Raw genomic sequence first — 23,229 nt, 5'->3', positions numbered from 1 at the left:
AGAGATCCTCTGAACTCACCCATTATCAATATATAGGACATTTTAAGGGGTATATTTATCATGCTGTGTAAAAAGTGAAGTGAAGCATTACCGGTGATGTTGCCCAAGGCAACCAATCAGCAATTAGATGTCAACAGTTAGAAAACCAAAGCAAAGCATCAGATTGGCTGCTATGAGCAACATCACTGGTAATGTTTTACTCCACTTTTTACACAGCATGATAAATATACCCCTTAAGGCACTCTGTGCATTAAGCTACCAAGAGATGCCCTCCCATTTAAGCAAAACAGGGATTGTGTGTCCATATTTTGCAATATACCTCAATAAATATATAATAATTGAACAGTACAGAAGTATAAAAATAGAAGGCATATAGTACAAAGAATATGGTCGAACAGTCCCAAAGAGAGAAGAAAATAAAGTAGAATATAATATTATACATAAACACAGTTGTACAATTTTATAGTGTAGAAAGGTACACACACAGGAAAAACAAGCATAATAATAAATAATAAGTAACAAGCATAGTAATAATACATTAAGTTCCATGTGCTAAAAGACACAGTAGGAAGGAGGTCTCTGCCCCATAGAGCTTACAGTCTAAGATTGGAGATACAGTCTCAACATTAAGCAATACTTTTTACATAGTTTCATTTTTACCAGAACATAATTTACATGAATAAAACTAAGAGTAATATGCCTATTTTTTACTCGCAGTTACAAATCTGCTTATACTCATTGTAAGTTTGTTACAGCTGTGATTGGCTGTCCAGCTGCAGCTACCCAACCTCCAAATCCTGTGGGGTTTTGGGCCGCTGTCAGAACCGGATTAAGGCTAAATGGGGCTCCTGCCTAGTTTTGTGTCCTCATTCACAGTATTGAACAATAAGTAATTTCATGGTAGATTCAAAATCATCAACCTAAAGCAGCGTTTAGTTTAGTCTTCTGCTGGCATTAAGAAGGCCATACATGGGCTGATCCAAGTTACTGACTCTGTCCCTCTGGACCAAGTTGACAGCTTATTATTAGAGATGTAGCGAACTGTTCGCCGGGGAACTAATTCGCACGAAAATCGGGTGTTCGCAAGTTTGCGAACTTTTAGCGATGTTCGCAATTTTGGGTTTGCCTTAGCTGGAGCCAAATTTTGACCTCTCACCCCAGAGCCAGCAGATACATGGCAGCCAATCAGGCAGCTCTCCCTCCTGGACCACTCTCTTCCATATATAAACCAAAGCCCAGAAGCCATTTTACATTCTGCCTGTGTGTGCTTGATGAGTTAGCATAGCGAGAGAGCTGTGCAGGGGTTTGAGGGACAGTTTAGGTAGCTTTGCTGACTAGTTATCTACTTTCTACTGCTCTGTATGTAGCTGCTAGGGACAGCTGTCCTGTGCTGATCATCTGCTGTAACCCAATAGTCCTTGTAAGGACTGCTTTTATTTTCTGATTACTGTTACTCTAGTCTTCTTTTCATTGTGTACTGCAGCTCCGTCCCAGTGCTATTAGTCTAGCTTTGTTGGGGAGTGGTGTGCTGCTCCTAGTAGTTCACCCCCAGCACCAACCAGAGATCACTTTTTTTTTTAATTTTTTTTTTTTTAATTTAAGTTACTGTTCTTTAACGTGTCCAGTGCTCTTTGCTGTTATTCATAGTAGTGCACCAAACATGTTACACATAGTAGTGACATTGCATTGCAATAAAATCACCTGAGCGATGTTTTTCCACCGGCAATAATATATTCCGTATCCACTACTGCAGCGTTTTGTCTTTGCGTGTGAACCGGCTGTAACCTTTACACGACTTGATTGGCATGTAGACGCCGGACGTTTTAAAGCAGTTTATTACACAAGTTTAGAAATGTAGTGTGATTTCTGCCCTTTACAGCACAAAACGCAACGCTGTGTCAACAACATATTTTTCAGAGAAATTTTTGCCCTTGATCCCCCTCCGGCATGCCACTGTCCAGGTCGTGGCACCCTTTAAACAACTTTAAAATCAGTTTTCTTGCCAGAAATGGCTTTTCTAGGTTTTAAAGTTCACCTTCCCATTGAAGTCTATAGGGTTCGCAAAAGTTTGCACTTTTTGGCGGAAGTTCGCGAATGGGTTTGCGAACTTTTTTTGTGAGGTTCGCTACATCTCTACTTATTATCCATGTATGGGACTCACTATAGGGCTAGTCCAATGGTTATCTGCACTCTCTGTACTTATTAGTATGAAAGAGTTTAGTCTAACTGAGAAGAGTAAAATCTTTAATTTACCTGAAAAATTCTGAAGACATGTTCCACCCATCTTGTCTAAATTGTCTTATCTGAAAAAAAAAATCCCACAGATACTATAGTTAACATATTCAGCAACATTCAACTGAACTAATATGGCTAGAACAGCTTTATAAATTTTTTTTTAGATTATCTATAAACCTTCATACAATAGCTCAATCCATCTGTGACCATCGCATCAGAGGTGCTGTTGACTTAAAAGGATCACTAATCTGTAGCATAATCTGAGCAGCACTGAGTACTGAAAGCCATGAAAATGTACATGTTTGACTCAAAGCAGCTGATCACATTCTGGTGAATTGACACATGTACCTGTATTGATACATGTGTCAATTTGTTACCACAAAAGTTTTGCTTTGCTGGGAATCCTTCTCTAATCCCCACTTAGATCTTTAAAAAAAACCTGCCCCTAACAGTATAGACTGTATCTCTGCTGCAGTATACAAGATAGCGGCTTCCACTCATTTAGTAGTGGAAATGCAATAAACGCAAATATACAGAGAATGAATATGTTCACACATACACATTTTTTTTTACTAATTACATAGAAAATTTGATTTTTATGTATGCCTTTTTTCTTATTACAAGGTTCTATGTAGCTATAGAACAATATTATGAAATAAAACAAATATAATAATGCTGCATATACAGCAGCAAAACAATGAGTAGATGAGAGAATAGCTTTGTCTTGCAGATATCATTAAACTTTATTAAACACTATTAAATAACAAAGACAGTACTGTATGTGACAAACTCAAAACCCTCTTCCTGTGTAAGTTTTGAATTTTGCTAAAATAGGAAATGCCTTTTCAAGCATGCATGATTAAACATTGTTCATGATATATGAACTCTTCCTCCCTTTCCTACAAGGGTAACGTGATCATGTGTAACTTTGCAGCTTATGAGAGCTAGAATGAGGCAATCAGCTATAGACTGCAGGTGGAAGGGACAAATCTTCTGTTTTTAAAAATGTATGCAGCTCCATAAAATGCATTACATGATTTTTTGTTGCAACTATACTTAAATTAACCCCTTTACCTCCTTTTTTGATGGTTTATTTTTACTTAGCAATTATTCTTAACATTCTGGCTTTACTTCTACATCATTGTAGCACCCCAAAACCTACATTCATGGTAACCTAATGCCTTTAAAACAGAGTGCTGAACTTGGAAATGTTTTCCATGTAGAGGCATTTCATCCTTCAAAATGTACCCAGGAAAGGAAGATGCCAGCCTAAAAAAAAGCATGGCCGAAGATCAGTTGACTTCTAGGATACCAAATTACCAATGAAAGGGCCCCACACATGGTTTTGTAGCTCTGATCAGCTGGATAGATATCCTTTAACTGTAAGGTAGAGGCAAATTAAATCCTTTCTCACCTAGATTTAAGTAAGAGGAAAATAATTGATTTAAATAATGATGCTAAATGCAATACTTATCGTGGGAAGATATTTTTGGTCTTTTAGCATGGGAATACCTTGTTATTTCCTCTGTTTGCAAAATTCTCTATGCAAGCATGGCCTCTCAGTTAATTCAGCAACACTTATTTTGTCGTAATAGGCAAGTAATTCCAGTACAATGACAGTGCAGCCATATAATAAGAGAATATTTACTGTGTACCAACTGATGCTCGTGTTACCAGCCTCTTGTTGAACATGACCGGTTGAAGGATGAACACTGAAAACAGTAGCCAACTCTGACAGCTCTGCTTAGGTCTCCTGGAGCTACAGCCTTTGTGATAAATATTTTTCAATTCCTCCAAATAGATGAAAATGTTTCAAAGCTTTTAAACAGATTTGTTCCAATTCATATCTACTTGTTAGAAGCATCCAAAAGAGAAACATATGAAAGAACAGATGTTGTGGTGTATCCTAACATTTAATACATCAACTAAACATTTATGTTCTATATTTATCTGATTGTTAAGCTTCCAATTCTTCATCACTACAGCTATTCAAAATATTTTTAATGATTTCTGTCAGCTGTACTTCATATCCAAACAGGGTAAAATTAGCTGGATTTGTGAATACATACATAAATTAACACAATAACTACAAATTGAAAAATGCTTTATGTAGCATTAGTAAGCAGTTTTATAGCCTTTGATCTGTACTTTACAATAAAAGGATAAATGGAACTGAGGGCTCAGTGTTACAGCAGCCCTTTCATCCTGAAATGTCACTGCCAGTAATGAATACTGCAGTAATTTAAGTTGAACAAAGACATAATTCCTTCAGATTCAGCCTTTTCTACAAGCTGATTCAGAGAAAGGCAAAAAAGAAAACCCCCCATCAGACCATGTGCCAATAGATCTAACCCCATGGGTGGGGAAATCATTGCCCAGCACATAAGATCCATGGCTATAGTAATCTTACCATCTACAGTTAGTCGAATAAAGATATATGTATATATATTTTTATATGTGTGTATATTGATAGACCTGTATAAATGTGTAAGTGTGTGTATATTATATATATATATATAATATGAAGAACAGAATGCCGCACACTTCTTCAGTGGTTTGTCCCTAAAGAAGAACACATTTGGTGTTCAAAACATTGGATTAATAAAGATTTTTTGTTCTTTTTTTAAGTCCCTGTGTGTGCAGCATTCTGTTCTTCATTTACATAAATTTTTGGCCAGCACCTGGGGCAGTTGATTGTTTGTAGGGAGTGCTCCTTTTGTTTCTTTTATATATATATTTATTAGAGATGGGCGGGCTGATCTGATACCCGCGCGACCCACGGGTTCGGCCGACCATGCAACATCACTTCCGGGTCACGTGCCGGTTCGCGTTGAACTCTTCCGCTAGCCCTCCCCATCTGCGACCTAACATTGCCAGCTTCCTCTTCCGGCTTGTGAATTTTAAATATTTTATAAAAATATTCATAGATTTATTGTAGACACATTGTACAGAATACACTAACGTTTCTGTCTTTACTAGGACCTTTTCTCAAGGATCCCCCCCCCCACTTCAACTTATATTTCTCGATAAAAAGAGTTTAATAAAAGGTGTCTGAGGGAAGCCAAATCATGACAGAAAGCCACAGAAGAAATATAGGAAATCATTATTTAAGGACTCAGTAATGTGGCCATGAATAGACAGATGCAAAGGTTATTGCCAGAGATAAGCAGGAGATTCCAGGAAGGCTAGTAATTATGCCTTATTAATCTAGCAGGGTGAGTTTCTCATCAACAATTTGCCCACTATGGGGCATATTTAATAAAGTGTAAATGTTCTCTTCTAACTCTGCCACAGGTCAAGAGAATATATAAGACATTTTCACTGCAACATATTTACATAAACATACCACACAAAATGGTATTTATGCTGTTGCAAACAAAATGTGTCGAAATGTTCAATCATGTATGTGAGACATTAGCGTGGAAGATATGATGTAGATAATGACATGCTGATATGGCTGCTGTATCTTTACTTTTGCTAGCCTGGACCTGGCGAAATTACTTTTGCCAAAAACTCTCTTTGGCATTGGCAAAAAGATGCAAATGATCATCAGTGCAAAGTTAACATATTCAGATTTTAGTAAATTGTAGACATATAAATGGGAGAGCTATTGCATTACAAAGGACTTAGAAATTCACCAAAAAACAAAACAACTGCATAATCTGAGCAGTAAACTGCACAGTTTTGGCCTGTTTTGTGTACACACTGTTTGCAGTATCCCCTGCGTATCTACTGCATTTAGGGTCGTCATTTTTGCTTCCTTCATGATCCAGGCAAGGCTAGTGACGGCAGAGGCAGGGCTAGTGATACTGAGTAGCTGGTGGAAAATGATGTGCAGTAAAGCTCCAGTGAGTATACAGCAGCACATCCTAAATATCCATGCTGCAGGTGTCAGCTAACTGTAGGATTTTCCCCGTCCCTGGAAAAGGCAAATATGAATAATATATGTTGCTGGTTTAACTGCTATAAAAATTAATACTATCTGTAAAAATGGTCTTTTTATTGTACCTACACACCCTAGGCCACCATCGGGGAGACGAGGGGGATTTCTGCACTTAGGTTCCTATGGCAGAGTGAGGTCCCAAAATGGAAAAACACAATTGAGTAGTGACAAAATGGATGGGCATGTGAGTAGTGGAGGTGTTTGGGCATAATTGGAAGTCGCCAGGGCAAATCAAAAGCATGGCCATATGTGTTGAGTGGTATTTTATTTAATGGGGCTCAAATTTACTTAATTGCAGAGCCCACCACCCAGGGAGCCAGGAGACCAATGGGTTATAATTGTGGCCTCCTGGGGCAAGCGCCCTGCCAACTTAGTGGTATGGGACTCCATGATTACCTTATTATATTATACTCATCTGCTGTGTCTCAGAGCATTCTGGGAGATAATTTCCATTATAGTTTTTCTAGTCACTGTGCCACAATAATTAAATGTCTTTTCATGAGATTCAAAAATAATCTTTAACAGTGAGCTGGTATACAAAATGCTTAATATCTTTTTTGATAGCTGGCATGTGGCTTAAATAATTTTTCTATTCCAAAGCTTATTTTAAAGCCAGTGTGATTGCAAAGTAACTTCACCTTTTGCCTTAATTAACATTTTTAGTCTTAATTTTAAGCACAGAAATGTGTGACTTTGCACCCATCAAATTGTGAATTCATGTGAGGAAACAAAACCCTGCTTGCAAATTTATTCTTTTTTATATCATAAACAGTACAAGTAACATCATGGTCAGACAGGGCCTAATAAACAGCTCCTGCACTTACAGCACACCAAGATGCATTTAGGAGTTGTATTGATGCCAAATTCATTTTGTCCTTTTGCTATTGTTATTTGCCCAATGTGTTAGGTGTTTTCTTAGTTAAAAAAATGGTGTTTATTTATGGAACCCAGTGGGTTCTCCATCTCTAATCTAATAGTTTCAACACATGTGAGAGCCTATGAAAAAAACAGACATATGAAAGCTTGCTAGCTACCAACTCTGGGAATAATATAGTACTTGAATAGAACTAGGTTACCAGCACCCCTAATTTAAATGGTAGGTGTAAATAAAGAAAACACATAACCTTTGTATATAGCCATTGGCTGGTGGGGAAGTATGTCATCCACAAGGAAGGCACAATACAAACACTGTACTCAATGTAGCTTATTTACATTACATACACAAAGTCACATTTGACTTCATTTTCTAACTGTAATAGACTCGTCAGAACGAATTAGTAATTGGTTACTTTGTATAACTGCATTTGTGTAATTTAACATCTTGTTGATCAACAAGGGAGCCTGATCCCAACCTGAAAGAGAGAACATTGCGGGGTTAGGGAAAGAGATCTGTCCCATACAGCTAAAACTACTCTTCAAAATATTACTGTTTAAATGCTTGCTGTTCATTACCACTATTGATTACTCTGTAATATTACGTGTGTGTTACAGAATATGAATATGGGGCTCTGCGGAGTTGTTGTTATCCGCCAAGCCTTCCCTTTAGCAGTTTTGTACATAACCTACACCCTGCAGTTTAGAAAGATAAACCTGCTGGATTTGCTTTGGAGTGCGTCCCGATGAAGGGGTGCAGCTAACACAACTATGCTGAATACCAAGCAATAACGCCCTAGTGCGGATACGGCCTTAGGTTTTCATTAGCTGCTCCTTAAATCACCTGTTGTCTTCCTCCCGTCATTATTTGTCTCTGCCCAGGTTTGTCTGTTGCTCTGATATTACAGGACCGCGATCCAACTTGCCCACCTCCGAGTCCACGCCCACAGCCGCCGACCAATCACCGTCCGCCTGGAAGAGCAGGCTTACTGCCAGCAAGCAGTGGAGTCGCTGCTGAAAGGATCAGCCCTGATTAATCCCGCAACAAGTGACTTTTAAGGACCCAGAGGATTCCCTGCCAAACTTTTGGGAAGAGGTCTAAACAGGGGATTCAAAAAGTTGAGCTGTAGCTTCCTATACAGAGGTGGACATATGCAAGGCGCGACTGGAAGTGAGAGCCTGCCACTTCTATTCCCATTGCTCCTGTTTTTGGGCTGCAGGAAGCTGCTCCAGGAACCCTCAACGTGTCCGGAAAGGTACGCTCGGCTTGAGCCACGACTGGCCAGGCTCTGAGGAAAGTGAAAGGGGAAGTAGGGAAGTGAGAGCGCTGCAAGGAGGATGTTGGATCCGTCTTCCAGTGACGATGAGCCGGAGGACTTGCTGGAAGAAGAAACGCAAGATGTGTTGGTGGCATCGGGTGGCGGAGCTGCTCAGTGGGATGCCAGGGACAATGCTGCCCGCTCAACCCTGCCCAGACCTGCCAGTCCCAGTCCGTCGGTGCGGAGCGAGGGTAGAGAGGAACAGGAGAGACTGCAGAAAGAAGAGAAGGAGAGAAAGAACCGACTGCAGCTCTATGTGTTCATAATGAGATGCATCGCCTACCCTTTTAATGCCAAGCAACCCACCGACATGGCCAGGAGACAGCAAAAGGTAACTATCTCTGTTATTGTTCTTCTGGGTGCAACAGGCAGCAGCCGCCTCTTCTCCTGGAGGAATGCGCTTTCCTTTGCCCCTACCTGCTCAGTATCCATTGCGTTGGCAGCCAGTGCACCGCGGAGTTGGAGAGGGATATACTGGGCTATGGTACTGGCTCCTGCTGTGCTGCTTGGGGAATATAGCACCATTGGGCTCATTACATAGCTCTTTGGGACATGGACTCCTTCCTTTAATTACAATCATGCTTACTGCTGAATGCAGGAATGTCTTAGTCCTCCATCCAAAAATGGTTTGCATAGTGAATGGAAATGTGATTCTAAACTACCTTCCAATATATATTGATTTAAAATCAAATTGGTCTTAACTGCAGAAACAGTGTCTGTGTCACTGTTTACACACTCTGCACAGCTCTGACTGCTGAAACAATGTTGCAAGGCAGCAGATTAAAAGACCTGGAGTAGAACTGACACCTGTTACATTGTTTTAAAGGAGAAGGAAAGGCTAAATCACTGGGTGGGGGGGGGGGGGGGGCAAAATGTTAGGCACCCCCCAGTGACTATAATCGCTTACCTTTTACCCTGGGCTGGTGCTCCTGTGAGAAGAAATCGCACCAGTCTGGCGTATCTGCAAGCGAGTGTCTCCTTTCCCTTCTCCTGTCTTTGCACGCTTGCGCATGCACAGTGGAGTGAAAGGCCGAACTTTAACAAAATGCTGAACTTTTTTACTTTGCTGCGCATGCACCGGCCCCGGGATTCAGAAGACAGAAGTAAAAATGAAGAGGAAACACTCGCTGCAGCTACCCCGGGCTGGTGCCGTTTTCTCTTAACAGGAGCACCAGCCACTGGGGGGTGCCTAACATTTGGCATTTAACATTTTTACCTTTCCTTCTGCTTTAAGGCTAAGGACCATGTTACATTGTTTTAAGGCTAAGGATCCACGGAGCGGTCCAGTTGCTCATGATAGATCACTGCTATCGCAGGCCTAACCAAAATGACTTTCCACCGGCAACAATAGGAGTCGCCGGTGGAAAGTGCTTTGCATACCTTCAGTTTTCCAAAGTCGTGCTAAGTTGCCTTAAGGCAGAAACCTTGCACGACTTCCCAAAAATGGAGCGATGCAAATGGTTTTCCATCTGCAACTCCTATTGTTGCCAGTGGTTAGTCACCCGTGACTAACCACTGGCAATCTATTAATCTATTGTACTACTACTATAGTAGTAATCTAGTAGTAATCTATTGTGGACAACAGAACCACTCCATGGGTCAGAGAATAGAAAGAGATAAACAAAAACTGGCAACTGCAATTGCATTTACAAATAATGTTAAAACTGTTGGAAATGTTTCATTAATACATACTGGAACGTTTCTTTGAAAACATCTCTTTTTCATTAGGCCAAAACAACTCCTTTTAATATATATCCATTTAGACCATGGAGTTGAGTAAATAGATGGGGGGTGACAATAATATTCTTATGTACAGATGGACTGCTTCATGTTTTCAGATAGGCTGCATAAAATTGGTAAAAGTTAATGTTTATTAATGGTCACTGGGAAGATTTAGCAAAGTGTAGAATTAGAGCTCGCCACTTTCCATTTCTGTTGGAAAGTTAGAGTTCACCTTTTTATAACTGCTTTACCAAATATCCCACAGGAATTAACTGAAAGTGGAAGCGTTTTTCTGTTGTGAGCTGTATTCTCGCACTTTGATAAATCTGTCCATAAGTATCACGGCCAACAGTATAATATATTTAGGGAGGAAAGTAATTCAGTGTGGACCATAACTAAATTTTTACATTAAAGTTTTGAGAATGTTGAGATATTTAAGGGCTCTGGCACACGGGGAGATTAGTCGCCCGTGACAAATCTCCCTTGTCACGGGCGACTAATCTCCCCGAACTACCATCCCACCGGCGAAAATGTAAGTCGCCGGTGGGATGGTTCACTCCACGCAGGCGATTTGCTTAAATCGCGCCGCCGCATGTGCCATCCCACCGGTGATTTACATGTTCGCGGGCGACTAATCTCCCCGTGTGCCAGAGCCCTAATGTTTCATTTTTTCTAATCCTGCTGCAACAACATTATTGTGCTCTAAGGCATGTGTTTGGATATACATTAAGGGGGAGATTTATTAAGACACAAATGCTCGGAGCATTCATTCGAAGGCTCCGAGCATATTTTCGGTGTTTATTTTTTTGCGCTTGCGCGACTTTTTCGTACGCTTGAAAAATTCGGAAAGGTCCTGCCACTGTTTACAATCGTTCGGTACGAAAATTTCGTGACCTTCTGATCGCCAATACGATATTATTGTGACTAATACGATTTTTTCGTAAGCATTTTTGTGATATTTGCGAACTTCAGAAATGATCGTATCCAATCCGAATTTTTCCCATTCGTGATTCGAACTAGTGTTTTAATGAATCGGCCCCTAAGTATATTTATTTTTCTCTTTCTATACTTCATTTAACAGGACCTATAGCAATACAAAATATTTGATTTTATTTAGAGGGATTGGATTTAAATTACCTACACAATGAGTAAAAGTAGGGAAAAGCAAAAGTCCCCTCCCTTTTAATGGTTACTTTATTTACTTTAATGTCTGTAAATCTAAAAATATTTTTCTTAATTTAAATTTCCTTATACATCTGACTTCTCAGTCTAGTGCCTATTCATTATTAAGCATGCACACAAGCTAACCAATACCTATTCTGTTGGCTTTCTAGAAAACTGCAGTTCTGCTTATAAAGCTTTGAGCATTTGCTTATGACTCACTGGTGTAATTCTTTGTGGGGACCACAAGGAAACTATGTGAATTGTCATAATATCTTATAACAAGCAAAGTGCTAAACATTAGGACTTCTTTTCCACATGTTATCCTGATTCAAGCTGAAGATAACATAAGAGATAAGGAATAGCAACCATGTACAATATACAAGAGCAGCTCTTCCCAAATATATGAAAAATGTGGAATATAATAGGAATGTTTTGCATAACAGCAAAGCCATGGCTTTGGGTAAGGATGTCACATTTTTGGGGCAAGTTTTCAAATGTTTGCACTGCAATTCATGATTAAAAGCTTGGCAGCCACTATGGAACCACACAGGTTTAGAACTCAGAGTATGTGCTAAACCAGTGATCCCTAACCAGTGGCTCTTGAGCAAACCAATCCCTTGTTGCTCTCAGTGCCCCCAAACCAGGTAGTTATTTTTGAATTCCTGACTTGGTGGCAAGTTTTGCTTGAATAAAAACAAGATTTACTACCAAATAAAGCCTCCTGTAAGCTGATAGTGTGCATTTTATGAATGTGCAGCTCCCCGAGTATTTTTACTGTGTCTCACAAGTAAGAAAGGTTGGGGACCCCTGTGCTAAACAATAGTAGTGTTGAAGATTCCTTTAGGACACAGTCACACATGTTGGATGAGCCTCTTTTCTTGGCCTGTATATCCTGCATATGCTGAGACAATTGAATCTGCTCTTCAGCTCTGTGTAGCTCCTCAGACAGGCACTAAGTCTGAGCAGATTTTGACCTGAAAAATACACTCTGTGTAGCTGCACTCAGCCCAACCTTGTGCCTGTCTGTAGAGCTAATCTGAGCTGCAGATGAGAGTGGATCTGCTTTTCTCTGTCTGTGTAGAGAATGCAGGATGAGAAAAGGGGACCATCCACCACATGTGAATGTGCAGGTTTCTCAGAAAAAGAATAGGGAATCAAACTCTGTGTGCATTCATGCACATCTTATATTTTTTATAATTTGCCCAGGAGCAGTAACCCATAGCAACCAATTAGATGTCTGCTTTTAAACAGGTGACCAGTAAATGCTACTTGCTGGTTAGCTACTATGGGTTACTGCTCCTGGGCAAACTTGGTGCCCATTATTACATAACCCCAATAGTGTTTTTGAAAAAGTTTTTCCGTACGTTTTTTTTACTCCACCTCTTCTGGGCTTCCTATAAATCCTCACGCAACTTATATACGTTTTGCACTGGGTCATTTACATATGTAGTGATTATTATTATTCTATACAAATCAATGCTACAATTCAGATAGTATGATGCAATGTTGCCCTGGTTGTTTTATTGCTTTACAAATATTTGTCTCCCTGTTATTTGCTGTGCAGATATCCAAGTGCTACTGGAATTTCACATTTGCACAAAAAAAGATTTATACTTTCTAAAACTATGTCTTAACAAGCCTTGTTAAATTAAAAAAAAGTGCCTTGCATTTTCTTATTCTATTAAGAATCTGAATTGTGGGTTCAATTGATTGGTGTTGCTCAGATTGTTGTGTTGTTTTAAAAGTATGTGTAGAAAGTTTTTCAATCTATGTTGTGTTCCTTTTCTGTCAATGAGATATGAGGGAGCTTGTCTTTATTATAATTGCTTTTAACTGAGGTGGTAACTGCAGTTACCATCTTGGCAGAAGAATTTACTAGAAATCCAAGTGATTCTAAACATTTTCTATATTTTATATGTATAAAGGTATGGGATGCCTTATCCAGAAACCCGTTATCCAGAAAGTTCCAAATTACGGAATGGCCATCTCCCATAGACTCCATTATAAGCAAATAATTCTAATTTTTAAAAATTATTTCCTTTTTCTCTGTAATAATAAAACAGTACCTTGTACTTGATCCCAACTAAGAGATAATTAATCCTTATTGGAGGCAAAAAAATCCATGCTGGGTCTGTTCAATATTTAAATGATTTTTAGCAGAGTTAAGTTATGGAGATCAAAATTACGGAAAGATCCCTTATCTGGAAATCCCCAGGTCCCGAGCATTTTGGATACCAGGTCCTATACCTGTATTTTATTCCATTACTCCAAAGTGCTCTGCATAAGCCTGAAAACTGTAACTGCTGGAGAATCACTTGCAGCTGATCTGAGCATGCTCTCTGTTCTGTACAGAATAAGCTAGGTGGCCCCAAAGATAAATACAAATGTGACATAAGGGGGTTTATTCTGATATTCCACCCATAGACACACAAACCACATCCTTTTGAGCAGATGAATTACTTGAAAACATTTTTTTTTCTTATAAAAATGGGCCCTTCTCAGTTTCACAGTGTAGTGCATGTTTCCAAATTTTGGGGCTGGTCCACTAACATGTGAGTGGCCTTCTACAAGCTTCTCATAATTTGTCCCATTCCTCCTGACAGGTACAAGTAAGTCAGTCAGGTTTGTGGGCCTCCAAATCCAGCCACACTCCCTTTTGTGTGTATTTCTTAGATGGTGCACTCTCTTGACACTTGCCAAAGTCTCAATTACACTAAAGCAAAGGAAATAAAACACAGAAAAACAGAGCTGAACACACCAATTGTGATGGGGCGCTTAACCCATTTATTCAGCCATTTTATTTAACATTTACCTCCTTCCATCAGGATACAGAGTTTGTGTTGGGTTTGTTTAACGTTTAAACTAAAAACTAAGTAAGCTTAATCAGAAAGGTCTATGTAAATACAGCCATAAGCACTCGCAGAAAAGCTGCTTTATCAAAAGAAGCATAGGATTTCTTGTCTCCTTTTTTGTAAATATGTTCTTAGGATATCTGACTTCCTCTCTCAGAAAAATCCTTCATTCCCGGTGTGCAGTCCTCTCCTCTCTCCCCTCTCCTGCTCCCCCCTCCCATAAGAATTCATAAAATGCACTCTTCAACACCTAGGAATGTGTAATCAGAGTTATAACGTTTAAGCTGCAAGCAGGAAGCTGTGAAGACCAAGCTAAAATGGCAGCTACAATCTTAAACAAACAGAGAAAGCTTTTAGAGCTCTTTACTCAGGTATGATAAAGCTTTCTGCAAAATAAATATTGCGTTCTTGGTGGTACTAATGTGGCAAATCTTTTGGCAGTAAAATGCCAAAATGACTTTCCTTCTCTTTAAGGTAGGGTAATCCAAATTACTGAAAGGTCCATTAAATGGAAAACCCTAGGGCCCAAGCATTTTGAATAATAGATCCTATACCTGTATGTGGGGGGAAAAAAACAACATTAAAGAGGACCTGTCAACCAGAAAAGTACCTTTTAAATTAAACACTCACTTTTTTTTTTTTTTTAATTAAAGCATCCGTAGCTGTTATAAAGATATTTAAAAATCTCCGCTGTCAAATTATATATTGCCTGCCCCTCCTCTATGACGTTCACTTTTCATTATGCTTTTCTTAGATGTCACTGCACTCCCTCATTTACTGCCTTTAATTGTGTAGCCTGTGTCTGGGCATGAGCATCGTGTTACCCATTTTGGCACATTCTCAGGATTTGGGGATGATGCAAAGCTCATCTTCATAAATTTTCTCAAAATAGTTTCTGCCTGCTTGCTGTGGCTGTGCATTCCAAAACAGAAGAAATCAAGGTTTAGATAATTTATATAGTGTAAGTTATGTTTATGTTTCCCAAATAACACCATAGGAAAATATTTGAAATAATTTTTTAGTGACAGGGCCCCTTTAAAATGTAATGTCTATTCACAAGAAACATCATAACATCTAACTCTTACGGAGACCTTTTGGATACAGTGATATTAATTTCTAGGTCCAAAAAGCTTCCCTATGAAGTACAATTTTTTTTATAAGTTAGCTACCTTGTCTTTAATAAAAATGTCTTTAATAAAAAATATATTACTTCTGTTATACAGGTTGTGTAGGGAATGTGTGCAATAGACATTTAAGATTTGAACATTTTAGAAGACAAACTACTTGAATTAACTTATTTTGCCTCTTGTTGGAATCATGTTCTGTTTAAGCAGCACTTTGGTGCAGCCCCCCACCCACCCCAAATCATTGAAATGATGAATGTCTGAATAAATAGGTTAAGCAATTGCATAACCATCGGTGTCTACAGCTTATGATTTTTTGCTTTACTGGGCTTTGTGATGGCCACTGTAATATTTAATATAAATATTTGTTACTATTTTGGAGCAATGCTTTGGGTCATTGTTGAGCTTGAATGCAAAGCTGCTAACAAGATTTATGTTTCTGGCTAATGTCTTAAGGTGTTTTGGCTTATTGGGCATTATGGCTATCGTTATGGCCAAATTGTTCTATTTTTAAGTCAACTGACCACAAGGCCCTCCTCCCAAAAAGCTAGGTTTTTGTCCTGGTGATCACCTGTAAACTTCAATTTAGGTTTCTATGCCTGGCTAGGAGTAGGGGCTTCTTCTTTGCACAGCCTTTCAGACCATTGGGGATGCTCAGACTTCGGTACATAATGCTTCCATCTACTTAATCACTTCATTTGTTTTGTTGTCCTGGGGTTCAGTTAAGCCTTTTGAAGCAAAAATCGTTTGTCCCTGGGAGCCTCCCTCCTAAATGATTCAATGTCTGTGTGGCCCCTAGGGTTTTATATTTGCATTTTGTTTCTGCAGATAATCTTGGGACCTTCAGTTTTTTTTCCCAAAGGTAATTTCTACACAAGCAATTTGTGTTGTTTGCCTGAGGGCTCTTAATTCTTGCTCATTTATCTTTGTTCATACTAGGAAGTTTCTAATATACTGTATGTTCTGTTTTGGCTATACTAGGTAGATTAGTACAATATAGGACGTCATAGTGTTACTATCACACGCAGGATGAACTGGTGGACTAATTTTTTTTCTTGATATGCAGGGCTTTTCTGACAGTGTAGACATACAAAATCATCCAGTTGCTTTACTTTAATGATAATGGATTGCTGTAAATGAGTTCCTTCTATGTGATGGTTTGAATCTCATTGAAATTCAGCTCACACCAATGTGAGGAGCTAATGAACTACAGGCCATAATTCAAACTTTGTTGCAATGACATACTGAGAATGAGTATGGGACTTTACCACTCTATTCTTGATTATCCCTACAGTGGTAAATTTATCTTGTGTGATGTTTATAGCTATTGATTTATGTAAGCACCCTGTGAAAAGGATGTGCCTTATATTTGTAGGATGGTTAGTATGTTTTCCCCATACCCTGGTTGCTTAAATCATAATCCAATAAATTCAGTTAGCATTTTTTTATTCACTGCTTGCTTGTATGTTAGATCATTGCAGTAAAATATGGAAACAAGTCTTGTGTTCCATTCTGTTAATTTAAAATTAATGGCTCTGTCTGTCAGCTATACGAAACAAACTACAAAGGTAAAACCAGAACATGAACTCTAAAACCACTTTGTCAATACCCTGGGCACAAGCCAAATAATACCTAGGACTAATCTCTAAAAATTAACACACATTCTTCAACTCTTTGGCAAAAATCTTCCTCTGCAACTTTTTAAAAGAAATCTGGAAACAAAGACTACAGCTTTGGCAAAGGCATGGACACAGAGCCTAAAAACCTTGTATTTTATATACAAAGCCTACATACTCTGAACCTTTATGGAAAACTGTTAATAAAGCCTTAAATGCATAAGATGGACAATCTACATATAGAGTCTATGGGGTAGATTTATGAAATGTGAGTTTAGAGCTTAAAACATAAAAACTCTCCCACATTCTATTTATTCCTATGGAATTTTTAGAATCATATTTATTAAATGGTGAGTTCTGACATTCACCCATTAATAAATACACTTCTAAAAATCTCATAGGAATAAATAACATGTGGGTGAGTTTTTATATAATAAGATTTAGACTTCACATTTTGATTCATCTGCCCCTTCAGGTCTTGTGCCTAACTTGGGCAGCATTGCTACCCTGGCTGTTCACTGTTAGAACAGTCAGTATTAAGACACTAGATTCCAAAATAGTATAAAGGAAAAAAAAGGACATAGAGAACTGGAGCACTGAGAAAATATGCTGGGCACATGCCCTAAGGCAGTGATGCCCAACCAGTGGCTCATGAGCAACATGTTGTTCCCCAACCCCTTGGATGTTGCTCCCAGTGGCCTCAGAGCAGGTGCTTATTTCTGAATTCCTATTTCTGAGTTTTAGTTGCATAAAAACTATGTGTACTGCCAAATAGAGCCTCCTGTAGGCTGCCAGTCGACATAGGGGCTACCAAATAACCTATCACAGCCCATATTTGGCATCCCATGAAATTTTTTTAATGCTCACATTGCTCCCCAGCTCTTTTTGCAATTGAATGTGGCTCACAAGTATAAAAGGTTAGGGATTCCTGCCCTAAGGAAAACCCCTGACCCTAAAAGACTTTGTTAAATGCATCAGCTGAATTGCAACATTGTTTCAGGAGTCAATCCAGGGGTGCAACTACTGATAATTCTTAATAAACATACATTAGAAAGTACATATTTGATTATACAGTGTATATATATAATGCATTTTTTTCCTTTTTTCTCTGCAGGGAGTGTCATTTTTAATGGCACCAAAGTGTCATATATGCCTTAAAAGATAACTAATCCCTACAATTGAATATGGCTAGAAAAGCTCAGATGCTACAGGGCAGATTATTAATTGTTGATGCATATATATATTTGAGCGACGAGATTAATCATGGAATCCTTACTGAATTAAATAGTTTTTATTAACCGTGTAGATAGCTTTCCCTTTACCCACGATGTCTGTGTGTGTTATACATGGCAGAGGTTGGGGGATTGGGGTGTGGATATGCAGGTGGTGGGAGGGGTTATGTATGTTATATAAAGTTTTATGTGCTAGACCAGGACCGAAACATTGATGTTTTTTAATTTTTGTAATGTAACATTAATAAATGAACTAAAAGGATACAGGTGTGCGCACAACTATTAGGAGAGAAAGATGTTTTTAACACATCACTAGGTGTAACAATTTTTCTATTATGAGTGTGTTTACATGCAACAAACCATGAACAGCACACATCAAATATAGGGCATTGTAATTATAAAGAAAATTATTCCCTGAGGGGCAGCCTCTATTGATTTATAATGCTGAAGTGGTGTGTTTACATGTGCTATTTATTCAGTAGCAATCACCTGAATTGGGGAGCAGGTGCATCCACAATGTGGCAGATGTGTGCAGTTTTCGAGTGGTGTCAGGTGACAGCAATGTATTTCTTTGTAGTGTACATTTGACTCTTCAGCTTGTGTTATTTTCTAATTATGTATTATACCTTCCAGTATAAAAAAAAACTGAAAAAAAAATCACATTTATTACATTAATATTTTCTCTGCGTGGTTTACTTTTACAAGGCATACTGTCTTAACTTCAGTAACTAATATATGTAGTAATTATACCAACCCTGTTATTTCTTAAACCATACTTAAATGATGTGTTTTGTCACATATGAGAGAAAATGTGTGTTTGTATACGTAATATATATGCCATATCTGACTTATTTCTTCGTTTTGTTTGTCTAACAGAAAGAAGGAAGTAAATATATTTATGTTATAGCTGAGGCTTACTGTTCAGATGCAATTTTCAAAGATTAACAAGCATGGATGGATGCATTCTTGGGTGACTTTGTTGCTAAAGGATATATGAAAATTAGACAAGAGGTTTAACCATTTCAGGTAGCAGCACAAGTGGGGGTATATTTATCATGCTGTGTAAAAAGTTGAGTAAAACCTTACCAGTGATGTTGCTCATAGCAGCCAATCAGATGCTTTGCTTTGTTGGAATCTAATTGCTGATTGGTTGGCCTGGGCAACATCACCAGTAATGCTTTACTCCACTTTTTACACAGCATGATAAATACGGGTTATATTTATCATGGTGTGTAAAAGTTCAGCAATTAGATTTCAAAACTTAGAAAACCAAAGCGAAGGATCTGATTGGCTGCTATGGGCAACATGATCTGTAATGTTTTACTCCACTTTTTACACAGCATGATAAATATACCCCCTAATGTACCTGGCAAATGGGAAGCTCCTTATGTTTTGATTGCTACATCTTTCCTGTGGACGTGATATAACACCCAAGCTATTTTTATCACTGGTACATTCTATAGTTGAAAATCACCTACACCATGTATTCAGATTTTCAGTGGGGTTCATGCTCCCTGGATGTCTGGCTATGTATCGCCATGTAACACTGTTTTGGGTTAACGACAGCAACAGAACTCACACATTTAAAGCAGTTAGATCATTTTATTGAGCATGGCTGGTTACTGAAATGTTTTTGGGAATAACTCTTCCATTTGTGGGATGCTAACTGCAGTGTTTTTATAAGATAAACACCAGACTCACAATTGCTCCTATAGGGTCAGGGCAATTTTGGTAAATGTCTGAGGCCGTAGTGAGCATTTTGCTGCCTAATCACTAAGCTACTAATCATGCAAGGGGTAAAAACACCTACAAATTCCACAGGCTGAACTCTGAATTCACAGAATTTTTCAAGAAAATAAATATAACTGTATATATTTCACTGGGCAAACCATAGGTAAAATAAAGTGAGGGTGTACTGTCCCTTTGACAGGATTAATTAACAAATGATTAAAATAGGAAAGCTTTTGAAGGAAAAGGAAACAATAGTTAAAAAAAATGAATATACTTAGTGACGGAAGACTTTTCACCATTTCATATGTATCAAAATAAAATAGCTGTAGTACACTTGTATTGCACTTAAGGCTTTAATTAGCCTTGGAATACTCCTACAATCCTTTATGCACAATTTCTCCTTCATATAGTGTACATTGGGTCAGATATCTAGCACATTCATCCCCTTAGTGAAAGCTTCTCTCATGGTCTCACATAACTGCTTTATATTATGTATCTCCCCCTGATACAGTCCCTTTATATATGGAAATTATATATATAAATATATTATACGAGTGACGCCGCCAACACGGAGCTCGGACACACAGAACCGCTTACTAGACACTAGGTGCTACGGAGGGGTTGCTGTCGCTCCCTTGTGCCCCTTATGTTCCGCCAATGTTAGCTTGACGCTTAGTACACTCAGAGTTACAGTTCAGCCGATACAGGTTACGTGCCTCACGTTGGATTATTACTTTCACCTTCTTCACTTTCCTTTCTGGTAACTATTGGCTTTATCTCTTACTTTATTTATTTTATGTTTATTTTTACTTCTGTATGTTCTTTGTATTTATTTTATGTTATTGTTGAGTCAGGTACATGGGTGGGGGTTGTTACATTCGTGCAGTTTATTACGTCATCAGCTGGATTTGGCGCCATAATTAGGTTTAAATGTAGGGTGATTTGTATTTTGTGTTCACTTTGAAAAAGGCTGTGGAAATAAATCATCGTTTTTCTCTTCTAAGTCCTGTGAGTGTGATATCCTTTTCGTGACATGTTTCCAGAAATTTTCATACTGCACCCGAGCGTTCAGTGATCTTTTAAACGTGAGTGCCGGCTTCTAAAAGACATAGTCCAGAGTGGGAGGCACACCATAAAAAGAAAGTAAACCTAGGTGCCAGAGCTATAGAATCTGCAGAGAAGTAAAAGATGTCGGCACTCTTAGGATTTCCACAATAAGGCAAAAAAAATAAAGCTTTTTTTCAAATGCAAGCGGTGAATTTTATTGTTTCCAACGTTTCAGTCCTTTACTAGGACTTTCGTCAGGGATGATGACGATCCTGTGGTGATCGAAACGCGTAGATGGTATGCTGAAATAAATCACTGACTTGATTGATGCTGTAGCTGTGAGTGCTTTCTACTGTTGAGTTTGATGCATTATTTTTGTCAGCACCCAGCCTGTGCCCGATACTGGTGAGTGCCGATTCTTTGCAAGACTATATATATATATATATATATATATATATATATATATATATATATATATATATATATATATATATATATATATATATATATATAATATAATATATCATTTCCATGAACCTATGCCTTACAAATGTGTCTCACTAATGGTTTAATATTTTAAACCTCGACTGTAATGTCAGTGTTGCCACTGTATTAATGTAGGATTTGATGCATTTCTATTAAAGTACTATAGCATGAATGCCTATTCACATATGCAGATATTAATAAATGGAATATACTTTGCATACATTGTAGTTTCTTTATTTTCCATCTGTTTAATTGAAAATGAATTACTGGTACACCCTAGTATGAGAGCAATGAAGACTTTAGAAAAAAAGAGAGAAACAGAAGGTTTAGAACAACTATTCATGAGGAACCATTAAGCAATTTATCAGAATAAAGACAGTCATACATTTCTGTAAAACAGAATGTCAATTTTTCTCTTTGACATTTGGCATTCTGTGATATGCCTTGGTTTATGTTTCATATTCCTCTCTCATAAGTCTGTATGATTAGCTAAACTCCATCATTTAAATTAGTAATTTGTTTATTTTATAAATGAAGAATAAATAATATTGACTTTTTTAAACATTCTTTACTTTAGACCGTTTATTTCACACTGTAGGGTCCACATATTGGCAGCTAGGCATATTTAGAAAAATATTAAAGTGCTTTAGAAAAGAAGATTGGAGGAAATTTATTTACAGCCTATTGTAATTCCTTAATTGGAAAGTGTACAGCTATAGCATGTTCTCCTGAATGTTGTTTTTTGTGTGTGTGTTTTATTTCACATTGTTACTCCTTCTTGTAGTCTTTAGTTATTAGTCCCATTTTATGTTTTAATTTAAATTTATTTATCTGCCCTTGTAAATTTTTTTCAAGTTTGTATAGAAATGTTTTTTTGCCTAAATCGATTTAGCATACATCCCAACATTTGAAAAATGGAAAGAGGGACAAAAAGAAATGCCACACGTAGCATGGCAATTGTTTTTGTCCTTGCCCATTTTTGTGACCAAACCCCTAAATACCACTCCCATTTTACAAAATTTGGCAGGTTAATTAAAGTTTGAACACATTTCTGGGGTTTTGGAATTTTGTTTTATGTGTCACCTTCCTGACGAAGGTTCCAGTAAGAAACCGAAACGTAGGATCAATAAAACCTCACCTCAATGTAACTCGACTTTTTTGTTATCTCTATTCTTTTTGATTATGAAAAATTCCCGTGAGTGCTGTCACTTTATTCTAATATATATATATATTTATACAACAGAAGCCGGCACTCACGTGTAGATCAAATTAATATGCCTGGGTGCAGTCCCAAAAGAGGATGTATACGAATTCTTGGAGGAAGGTACCACTCACACAGGACTTAGAATTTAATTTTGAAGCTTTATTGTAGAGGCACGAGAACTGACGTTTCGGCTGTAACACCAGCCTTTGTCAAAGTTGTTTGTCAAACTTTGACAAAGGCTGGTTTTACAGCCGAAACGTCAGTTCTCGTGCCTCTACAATAAAGCTTCAAAATTAAATTCTAAGTCCTGTGTGAGCGGTACCTTCCTCCAAGAAAAAAAAAAAAAAAAAAAAAAAAAAATATATATATATATATATATATATATATATATATATATATATATATATATATATATATATATATATATATATATATATATATAAAGAAATGCAAAACAGAGTTGTGTGCAAAGTGCAGTCCACTCCCAAAAGGTTAACTTGCAAAAAGTTGGCAATCCCTGTCAACATGTAAAATCATAATCAAGTGTAGTTACCTAAGTTTTTAGCTTTAAAGGAGATACTAAAGCTTAATTATGAAGGGGTGCATGGCACAAAACACAGGAGCAATTGTACCCTGTAACATAGTAACATGGTAAGTTAGGCATTCATCAAGTTCAACCTT

The 23,229-nt window shown here is 37.9% G+C and overlaps 1 protein-coding gene across 8 annotated transcripts in view; it reads left to right on the top strand.

Annotated features, from left to right (window-relative positions):
• The first annotated feature begins 7,945 nt into the window (after window positions 1-7,945).
• Window positions 7,946-23,229, top strand: part of cadps2 (Ca++-dependent secretion activator 2) — a 184,501-nt gene continuing 169,217 nt past the window's right edge. For 3 of the 8 annotated variants that reach the window (XM_018092294.2, XM_031898988.1, XM_031898987.1), the window contains exon 1: window positions 7,946-8,701. In XM_018092294.2, the coding sequence (XP_017947783.1) occupies window positions 8,390-8,701 (312 nt within the window). In that variant the 5' untranslated portion in view covers window positions 7,946-8,389. The remainder of the gene's footprint in view (window positions 8,702-23,229) is intronic. The other 5 variants (XM_018092296.2, XM_002934963.5, XM_031898989.1 and 2 more) reach the window with 2 other exon arrangements.

The sequence above is a fragment of the Xenopus tropicalis genome, chromosome 3, assembly GCF_000004195.4.
Source record: "Xenopus tropicalis strain Nigerian chromosome 3, UCB_Xtro_10.0, whole genome shotgun sequence".
NCBI classification, from domain to species: domain Eukaryota; kingdom Metazoa; phylum Chordata; class Amphibia; order Anura; family Pipidae; genus Xenopus; species Xenopus tropicalis.
The sequence above is the reverse complement of the archived record's forward strand: the minus strand, read 5'-3'. Positions and strand labels throughout refer to the sequence as shown.